Source organism: Gastrolobium bilobum, unplaced genomic scaffold (assembly GCF_033153095.1).
Source record: "Gastrolobium bilobum isolate Gb01-03AN ecotype WA unplaced genomic scaffold, APGP_CSIRO_Gbil_v1 utg40325, whole genome shotgun sequence".
NCBI lineage: Eukaryota > Viridiplantae > Streptophyta > Magnoliopsida > Fabales > Fabaceae > Gastrolobium > Gastrolobium bilobum.
In genome coordinates, this window is record NW_026897784.1 from 299943 (window position 1) to 310681 (window position 10739).

At 31.4% G+C, this 10739-nt stretch overlaps 1 protein-coding gene across 1 annotated transcript; it reads left to right on the forward strand.

Moving 5' to 3' along the window:
• Positions 1 to 6569: 6569 nt before the first annotated feature.
• Positions 6570 to 10295, forward strand: LOC133310284 (vesicle-associated membrane protein 722-like). Its single transcript, XM_061511184.1, has 5 exons — positions 6570 to 6759; positions 9060 to 9201; positions 9295 to 9415; positions 9499 to 9561; positions 10146 to 10295. Exons 1-5 carry the CDS (start codon positions 6570 to 6572, stop codon positions 10293 to 10295), a joined length of 666 nt encoding a protein of 221 aa, XP_061367168.1.
• The last annotated feature ends 444 nt before the right edge of the window (positions 10296 to 10739 follow it).

Below are 10739 nucleotides of genomic sequence, written 5' to 3' on the forward strand. Positions count from 1 at the left end.
ACTAAAATGGGTTCACCTTGAATTTGTTAGGGACTAACTAACTAATTTATTTTTGTAAGGGACTAAAGTGAGGACGGTGTTTTTTACTAGGGATCAAAAAGGGTCTTTACTCTCTCTTTTTTTTTAAAAAAAAACTAAATGTTAAGCCCTCAATTGTAACCTAATTAGAAAAGATATTTTCATGTTGGATTTTTATATGGTCTTACCATTAAAAAAATTGTGTCTATTTTCCTATCATTATTAAATAAATGGTGCCCTGTATATCAAAAATAATAATAATAAATAAATGGTGCGCTATCAAAATATGTAAAAATTTAATAAGAAAAGCATAATATAAATTTTCATTACATGAGCAAGAAAATTGTTAGAAAAGTATGATATAAAATTATTAATATTGACAACACTTTTAAACTTAAATTGTTGAGTTGGACTAATTGCATTACAAATTTATCAAAGCTTGTGTGCAATTTCTTAAAATAGGGAGGTGAATTTGTGGATAGCCTAATAAATTATTGTGTAGGAGCATACTTAAGGTGGGGTTTAGAGTTAGTGTTCGTCCATCTCTAAATTTATTATTATTATTATTATTATTATTATAAAATAAAATAATATTTCTGATAATTACCTTTCACTCAAAAACACTTGTAATAATTAACACCTTTTAATATTGGGTTTTATTAGTCTCATCTTAATATATAGAATCCTAAACCCACTATTGGAAACTATGCTGACGTGTCCTTCATTCTCAGCTAGCTTTGTATTCACACTTGAGATCAGTTTAAAGAGTTACCTCTTTTGGAAATCTTTTATTATTCGAAAATCTTAATATATAGAATCCTAAACCCACCATTGGAAACTATGCTGACGTGTCCTTCATTCTCAGCTTTGTATTCACACTTGAGATCAGTTTGAAGAGTTACCTCTTTTGAAAATCTTTTATTATTCGAAAATAAAAATATTTAAAAAGGGTGGAATAATATTTGACATTCAAAATTTCTTAGTGGCAGACAGTTGTATTAATGTCTCACTAATTTTTCAATTTTAAATTTTAGATTTAAACTTGAAATGGGTAAAAATATATTTAAAATTCAAAATTCATTAGTGGCAGACATCTATATTAATTACCCACTACTTTGATTGTTAAGTTATTAATTGTTACAATAAAATTTAGTTCAAAAAACGAAATACTTCCTCTATAAAAGGATGTGTTGTGGTGCATATTTTTCTTTGGTAGTCACTTTCTTTTTAACATATTTCTTTTTGTTTTGGTCAGTTTCTCTTCTTCGACTTCTTAAGCTATGTACTCCAAATATGATTTCATAAAGGATCTTAATCTTACCAAGGAGGACCGGAGGATTAAAGTTAGGGAGGTAAAGAGTTGGAAGGTAATTAATTATAAAACTAGAAAAAAGATATGTATAAAATAAATTTAATTTTAATAAAAAATTATTAATTAAACGAAAAAAATATTTAAAATTATGTAAATATTAATAAATTAGTGTATTTCTTGTTTTGTTGTATTGGTTTTGGATGTTGCCTCTAATAAAGCATGTCTGGGGTAGAGCTTTGTTGCCTTTAATTTATACTCTGGTTAATGCCGATATCTTTTGTTTTCATATATGGTTGTTAACTTCATATTTAACCCCACAATTTTTCCATCGAACGTTCCCATGTTAATTTCATGATGATAACCTTCTATCCAATATGCTTTATCTAACTGAGAGCTTTTGCAACCAAATTTTATTGGTTGAATGGATTTGTTGGTGTGTGCATTTGTTGGTCTGAATGGAGAAAACCCTCGTATTTGCCTCTGTATGTTGTTCCTTTTTTTCCACTACGCAATATGCTTAATTTGTATGTTGCTGAAAATTTGCAATTCTTTGTTTACACAGGCCAATTTGGTAAGCTTTTCTTCTATCAATCTGTAATATGGGAAATTTTAAGTTGTTTAAGTTGTCAGCTTAGTGCTGTGTCTCATCACTACTATTGTATTTTTTAAAAACTGTATATGATTGCATTCACTTTATTGTTCTATAATAACAATGTATGCTCTTGCTATCATCAGGTTGGAGATTTGGGTTCCCCTGGACATAGAAGATCTTCTCATGCTAGCCATACTCCACATGTTGAAGTACCAGATTCATCACCTTTGGTTCCACCTCCACCACCTCAGCCTTGAAGATTATTTTGGATTTTGTCATAGACTTAGGAGGTTGTTTTATGTTGGCACAATTATGAATTTGTTTTAAGGATTGAGACATGGTAATGGTTGTTTTGTACTTTTAATTAATTATTAAATAGTGTGTGGATATAAGAAATATTTTTGTTCTGTGGTAAATTCTTTGTCTTTTTCCTCTTTTTGAATTCTCATTTTTTATTTCATTACCTTTTATTATATATATATATATATATGTGTGTGTACAATAATTAATATGTCTAATAAAATGTATAATGTTTATTCTGATTTATTAATAATTTATTTTTTGAATAATCTTCTATTCGAAATTGTATATTAACAAAAGATGTTTATAAATGGAACAATTTATATATTACAATATCAATAGAAACAAAATTCAAATAAATGCACAGAATGTAGATTTAAAAAAATTAATAAAATTTACTCAAAATTAAATTAAAATAAATATATTCACCAAAAAAAATTAAAAAATAATATTTAATTATGTCAGACCCTAAACCGCCTCAGAATATTGTTTTAAGGCGGTTTAATTCAATTACAACGGCCTATATAGAATAATAACCGCCTTCGTATAGAAATTGGATGCGGTGGTAATAACCGCCTCCAAAAATGAATCTAGGTGATTCCTCCAATCGCGTGCGAATTACTTTTGAAGGCTGTATTCAAAACCGATCCTGAAAAGCATTATTAGGCGGTTAGAAAAGTCGCCTCTGCCAAAATAATATAGGTGGTTAAGAAAACCACCTCAGTATACCGTTTGAAGGTTGTTAAAATATCTGTTTCGAGTACCGCCTCCGTATTTAGTTTTAATGCGGTTAATATATCCGCCTCGTATACCGCCTCAAAATTAGTATTAAAAGCGGTTAACGTAATCGCCTCGATATATATGTTTCAGGCAGTTTAAATAACCGCCTCTGAAAGGTGTATTCAGGTGGTAATTCCAGCAATTCATGTCAACCGCTTTAGATTGTCTCTCGACGGAATTAACGGAGTCGGTTTGAGAACCGCCTGATGGGGTTACTAGAAGCAGTTTAAACCGCCTCTGAATGCAAAAAAAAAAAAAAAAAAAAAAAAAAAAACCCCACCCTGATTTCCTGCTTTCTTGTAGTAGGGTTAAGGCACTTTGGATTTGGAATCATTCTAAATATCTGTGCATTTGGAGAGGTCTAAATAGCAGGTGTTTGACTTTGCCCAAGACCTATGGAACAAAAACTATCTCGAAGGAAAAAAAATTTAGGGCATGTTTGGTGCATAGTATAGGATAAGGCCTGATAGTATAAGATTTGATTGTATAAAACCTGATTAAATTTTAATATTATCTTGCGTTTGGTATGGTATTGTATAAGATAATATCTTTCAATATTTTAAAAATTAATATATTAAAAAATTTATTTTAATATATTAATATTGAAATGATATATTAGTTCTTGGGAATTGTACTTTTAAGCAACATTAATACATCATCTCCTTATCAGGCCTAATCCCACTCCCTTAGGCTTGATTAAGTTATACATCATTTTGATGTATAAAGGGATTCTGTTGTATAAGCTTATACTATAGGATGGTCACACCAAACAACTGAAAATGTCATAACGTATAATATAAACTTATACTATCAGAACTTATACATCACACCAAACATGCACTTAGTTGTCAACAATCCTAGAAGTTTACTAGGCATGCGTTATATTTAAGTTTCTGAGAAAATATAATCTGCGTCAGTGTTATAATTCTAGTGGGTATAACAGTGAATCGTGACAATGACTAAATTTTGTCTCACATGTTAAAAATAAATCCTCATATAGTCCGTGTCTGTGAAACACGGACACGCCTTTTTTGAGAAAAAATGTGTGTCCGACACGCGTCGGATACGGACACATTCGGACACGCGTCTGACACGTGGTTGATTTTTTAGGATATTTTGACTAATAGGACACGCGGATTTGACCGTATCCGACACACGGTCAACGTATATGGACACGTTTTGGGACACGTTTTACATTTTTTTTTCTAAAAATAAAAATAAAATTACAAATAAAAGGAGCAGAAGTTTTCAATTGGATTCACGACGCTGGTCGCCGAAAGTTTTCAATTGCATCTCTGCACCCACCTTAGGGTTGACCTGCATTGCACGATGTAGGAGGGTCTTTCTGCAAATCCTTGAGCTCCTTCAAGATGCGTTTCGATGCCATACTCAAACTTCAAAGGGGATTCAGAAACGGAGGATTTGGAAAACGAAACAGCGAAAACCAGAGAGAGAGGGGTTGTAAAATTGAAGATGAATGGACAGAGAAATTATAGGGAAGGGAAAGTGAGAGAGAGAGAGAGAAAGAGGGTTGCGTTGGTTTCTAGAATGTTCTGTATTCGTATTCTATGTTTGCGTAGGATCAACGCCCTACGTTTGAAAGGAGCAGAGAATAATAATACCCACACGGAAAAGTGAACATGGAAAATGTCCACATAATGATGTTATTAAGTTATAAGGAAAAATAAAATAATAAATCATTCAAATAAATATGTTTTTTTAAGTTATACTCTAAGATTTGGTTGATGTTATTTATATTTAATGATTTTTATTTAGTGGATATGTGAGTCATCAGTCATCACGTACAAGCAAATCATTGATCCCATTTAATGTAAGATTGTATAATAATAACATGCCACTTTTTTAAATTCATTTGCAAGATATTATTCATCAATATAAATTTATTTTATTTAATATTAAGATTTTTAAAATCAATTATTTCAATTTTGATTTTTTTTAATATTTATGTTATGAAATTTAAATATTTAATTGGTTATATGACTTATTATGAATTCTCATATGTATTAAATATAAATTATATTATATATTAAAATTTTTATTTAATATCAAAACATGTCCCAACGTGTCTAAATATGACATTTTTTAGAATTAACGTGTCGGCGTGTCGTGTCGTGTCCCGTGTCCCGTATCCGTGTCCGTGCATCATAGTTCAGTGTCACAATCAATTCCCACGTACTCATGGATCGGTTCATTTTGCCAAAGTCTTTATGCAAACATATTGAGTAGACGATCAATAATTTTTTGTGGAGTTTTCAAACCGTGGACGAAAAATTTAATGGAGGTTGCTTAGTTGGCAATACGTGCTGAGTAGTTCAGTAGAGAATCTCGATTCCCCGTCAAATATATCTTTAGGGAATGATGAAAATTTTTAAGTGTGACTAAACCTAACTCGCACTAACTCGTCTCAAGAAAAATAATTATTATAACCCTGAAATAATTAATTCATAATAAATGACAATCGTTGATTGGCGGAAATCAACGGTTATGATATATGGTTGTAAGAGGTTGTAGAAAAAAAGATTGTAAGTATAACCTTCCTCTTATAACTTATTGAAAATTATTTGGTCGTATTTATTAATTAATTATTAATTCTCAATAAATCCAATAAATTATAACTGTTAGATTGACGGAAATCAACGGTGATTAGGTTGGTTGTAAGAGGTTGTAAAAAAAAAGATTGTAACTATAACCTCTCCCAAATTATAATCGTTAAATTAACAGAAATCAACGATGATTAAGTTAGTTGTAAATGTGATAAACTTTTTCAGTAGTAAGTATATCCTTCCTATTTATAAAAAAAAAAAAGTAAGTATATCCTTCCCCATAAAAAAAGCTTTAATATTTCTATAGTAAATGTAGATGAGTTATCTACCTTCACTCCCAAAACAACATTGTTTTGAGTTGAAAAATTAAAAAATTATAATGAAAATAATTATTATAACCCTGAAATAAATTATAATTACAAAAATACCTTGATTTTCGGTTCAAAATGACATAATCATTTTGGACTCAATATATATAGATAACTTGTCTACTGGTGCAATAAAACGAACCCAAAAAAAAAAATCCTCTAGATTAAACGGTCATAATAAAGCATTACTAGCCAAACAAGGGCGGCAAATTCACAAAAGTTTTGAAGGTGTAACCCGCCTGATAGTAGTAATCACGAGTCAAAGTGCATTAGAATTGTTTATGTGTTAAGATTAAAATATAAATTCAATACAATCCTAGTTCTAGAATGGAAGGGCTCTTCTATAACTCCTCTACTCTGACCTTGTCCCTTCCCACTTCCCAGTTTTTCAAAGTTTGAAAAATTCATATTCCATGTCTACGTCGTGGCATTTCCATAATAAAATCTCAACTTGGAGATTCAACGAGCATGCCAAAACCAATAGTCCATAAACACGCTTTGCTGCTCCCTGCCTCAGCTTAAAACTCTTAGACGACAACAATTCCTTAACAGTGCCAAAACCAAACCATATTCTTATCTTTCTCTCTTTATTATTTTCTCTCTCTGTGTATTAGAACCTTAATTAGTTGGTTCCCATGGGGCAGCAATCGCTTATATACAGCTTCGTGGCGCGCGGCACGGTGATCCTGGCGGAGCATACGGACTTCGCCGGAAACTTTGTTGACATAGCCTTGCAGTGTCTACAGAGGCTCCCAGCATCTAACACCAAGTTCACCTACAACACCGATGGCCACACTTTCAATTACCTCGCCCATGATGGATTCAGTAGTTTCTTTCTCCTCTTCTTCTTCTTCATGCTTTCTCAACACAACTTTTTAGTGTGATTCTTGCTTTCATTTGCTAAAATGATGGATTTACTTGCTAAAAATGGAGCATCAAGTACCTCATATAACATTAATCATAAGACCCAATGATATAATAAATTATGTCGGGTGGGTTAAAAAAATTTATAATTTTAAGAAGGGATATTCGGAGTACTCATTAAGGGAGTATTGGAAATATTTTCCACCATAAAAGAAATTTATGTACAAATTTCTAAATTTTTGTTATTCACCAACATGGTACACGAAGGAGGCTTAATGCTAAATAAAACAAGGGAAATGTTTTTGTTACATAACACAACATAAAAACAAACTTCCTACTCTCACAAAAGAAAGAGAGAGGAGAGAGAATAGGAAAAAGAGAAAAAATTTAAAGTGGATCCCATATAAAATTTATGTGTGTAGGAAGATGATTTTATGTTATGTAACATAATAAAAATAAAGCCCATAAAACAATAGGGTTTTAAGGATGTGTACTTGACCCTATCCCTTAGCATTTGAGTTTGAGTTGCTTTCTTAGCATTAGATGATGACGTGGGACCTATGGGTTGGGTTTAGAACAAACCTAAATTTATATTGAGCACAAAATAATACACAATACAAAAGTATTATATATAATAATAAATTTTGTGTTATTTTATTCTTTGGTGTCAAATAAGTAACAGCATGTACAAATTAACTACGAACATATACAATCGTCCCGTGACACAACGAGTGATGTCGTAGTGTCTAGAATCTTTCAATATATATCAAATTCAACCTTGTATTTTCGTTAGTTTATTTCGTTTTAAATTTTTTATTTTTTTAAAATGATGGGGTTGGTCCTTGGTCGTTCGCTTCTTTGTTACGTGTAGTGTACGTTTGAATTGTTCAATGAACGTAGAAACGGTCTTGATATACGGGTTTCAGTTTCGATGAATCTACTGTTATTTTATATTCGAATGGTGAAATAACAAAGGAATGAAGTTTTGCCGCAGGAGTTGCTTGACTCGTCTTCATTTGGGTTATATGGATTTTTAAATTTAGCAGCCTTGTAGATTTTGCTTTATTTTTTATTGAAGTGTTGGTTAGTTTATTGTTAAACCCTCCTACGCCAATGCAATGCAGTGCAGTGCCACATCATGTTGTTGTTTGGGTTACAATAACAACAACTAAAACATATACTTACTTTTTGGGACCATACCTAGCTCGAATAAATTTATCTGTCTCATGCCCAGATAAATTTAATAAAATATAAGGACCTACAAATAATTTAGCCTTATTTTATTACAAAATTTTACCTTGTTAGTCCCAATCCAAAAAAAGGAGCATGTTTGTCATACCATCATTAGATTTCAATTTTATTAGGAATGAGAGCAAAACCTGCAGTATCAATATGTATAAGAAGAAGTTTCCTTCTAAGCACATAACTTTTGTAGTGGGGATTCTTTATTATAAGTGCATGATACTGTATATTTGAGATTGAAACACTTTCATTCCATGACTAACATAAAGAAGGAATCACCAGGTAAAAATGCTCTTAACCCAGGATTAGTTGATCCATTGCAGTTCTAATTAGGTCTTAGAATTTGATCTACCGAGTATATATAGTGGATTCAATTCTTAAAAGTTGCAATTTCAGAAAATGTGAAGAGACTCAACTCCGAAAATTGGTTAATTGGACCCACTATGATTTCGGACATCGATTAGTATCTAAAAGAATTATCTTAATTTTCCAAAAAAATAATAATAATTATCTTAAATCAATTGATTTGGAATTTTGATCGTGAGTTTTATCCTCCTTTTATTAATCATGATAGAATTATGAGATAGTTATTCTCTTGAAGCAAAAGTTTAAATTTCCAATTTGGTTTGATAAAACCAACAGGTGTCCAAAGTCTTGATGGGCCCGATTATTTCGGATTTTAGCTTGAGCTTTTTCACTCTCTTTAAAAGTTATAACTCTTATGAATTGAACTCATTATCCTTTAGGCAGGTCACATTTTGAAGTCTAAGTAGGATGCCACTAGACAATAACTCTTGAGTATTTGTTTAGGGTTTATAATATTCTATATGCAAACTTTTGTGGTTTAAGAAAAATAATGTGCAATGATCTATACTTACTGAAAATGCTTAATATTATGGCTTATTGTTAGTGGAATATGGTCAACCTCTTCTGAAATTTATGCTTTGGATTTATATGTTGCTTTAAGTTTCTACCATAATTAGTTGGACACTTGGACTCACATGATCTATTGTTTTTAGCTTATTGTGTTGTGGTAGTGGAATCTGTTGGTCGCCATATTGCAATGGCCTTTCTTGAACGCATCAAGGAGGATTTTACCAATAGATATGGAGGAGGAAAAGCTGCAACAGCCGCTGCTAAAAGCTTAAACAAAGAATTTGGGTACTTATGTTTACCCTGATTTGTGTAAAGTAAATGTGCCTCTCTGTTGTAAATTGCATTAATATGAAGTTTTTTTTGTTGTATATGGTTTAGACCCAAGTTGAAGGAGCATATGCAGTATTGTGTGGATCATCCAGAAGAGGTTAGCCAACTGGCGAAAGTGAAAGCTCAGGTTTCTGAAGTCCAAGAAGTTATGAGGGCAAATATTGATCAGGTATATATAGCACTATTTTCCATCATCTAATTGATTGAGGTTATTATATGCGGCCAATGCATTATACTATTCCTTGTATGCAGGTTCTCAATCGTCAAGTGAAGATTGACGTTTTGGTTGATCAAACTGAGAACCTTCGAATACAGGTGCCTTTAATTGTTTTTACATAAACTAAATAAATCATTTTATGAGAAATTGAAAGGAGATGTGATTTTAGATTGTTCAGAATTATATTAAAAGTTATGCTCACCCTTTATTTATTTATTTTTATGAAAATTTTCAATTATGAATCGTGATGAAGTCTCAGATCAATTAGACTTGAATTAAATGAGAATCATATAAGTATAAAAGTCCCAACAACTTTTAATTTTAAGGTTTTTGGTTAAGACGCAGTGTTAGTTCATTTATTATGATTTATCATTCCACTCGTTGATGGAAGAAAACTATCTAGGTTTTGAACTCCTTGTACCATTCCCAACTTTATGATTATTGTATATGAATTTTACGTATACAACCCTGTATGCTGTAATATCTTTCCATTCTACACCTTTCTCATTTAGAATGTTTGCATGTTGGGTTTCAGTTGTAGCCATAATGTACACGTCAAGAAAAATGTCGTGGCTGAAGTACTTTTCAGTAACTTTCATCTAATTAAATTGACCTGAGCACGTCACATAAAAATTGTATGCGGGGATATAACTGGTATATGTCAATTTGTATGGCTTTGCAGGCAGATGATTTCAGGGGGCAGGGAAACCAGATAAGGAGAAAGATGTGGTTTCAGAACATGAAAATAAAGCTAATAATTCTTGCCATCATAATTGTCTTCATTCTTATAGTTGTTCTTTCTGCATGTCATGGCTTCAATTGTGGTGGATGAGAGTCTTCTCCTTACTCATCTAGAATCGTTACAACACAGCCACTTTTTGTAATTTCAATATCAACGTTATTGTAAATTTCATTAATTTGTTTATTTGACATTCTAAGGCTTCCTGTAGAAAGAAAAAAAAAAGAAGCAAAAAAACCATGTGAGAGAAGGAAAATGAACATTGTGTGAACATGCCCTGGCACATTCTAGCGTGTTTAATTTGTAATTTGTTCCAGAATTTATTGATATCAATTGTCTCTCTTAAAAATATTCAAATTGATTTTTTTTTATATGTAATTTCTCTATTTTCAACTTTTGATGGACTTATTTTGGTTTGTCACTTGATGCCTATGTGATATAGTTGGGTTTGGTTGTGATTAGAATATTACAATTTTGAAATTAGTTTTTTTTGCCTAAATTCGGTTAATAACTTGAAATAAAAATATAAATTACAAT

Excerpts from the sequence above, each read along its gene's own strand:
- LOC133310284 (XM_061511184.1), top strand. The coding sequence starts at position 6,570 with ATGGGGCAGCAATCGCTTATATACAGCTTCGTGGCGCGCGGCACGGTG. Across the intron at positions 9,202-9,294 it reads AGCTTAAACAAAGAATTTGG|ACCCAAGTTGAAGGAGCATA; the intron begins GTACTTATGTTT and ends TATATGGTTTAG. Across the intron at positions 9,562-10,145 it reads CTGAGAACCTTCGAATACAG|GCAGATGATTTCAGGGGGCA; the intron begins GTGCCTTTAATT and ends ATGGCTTTGCAG.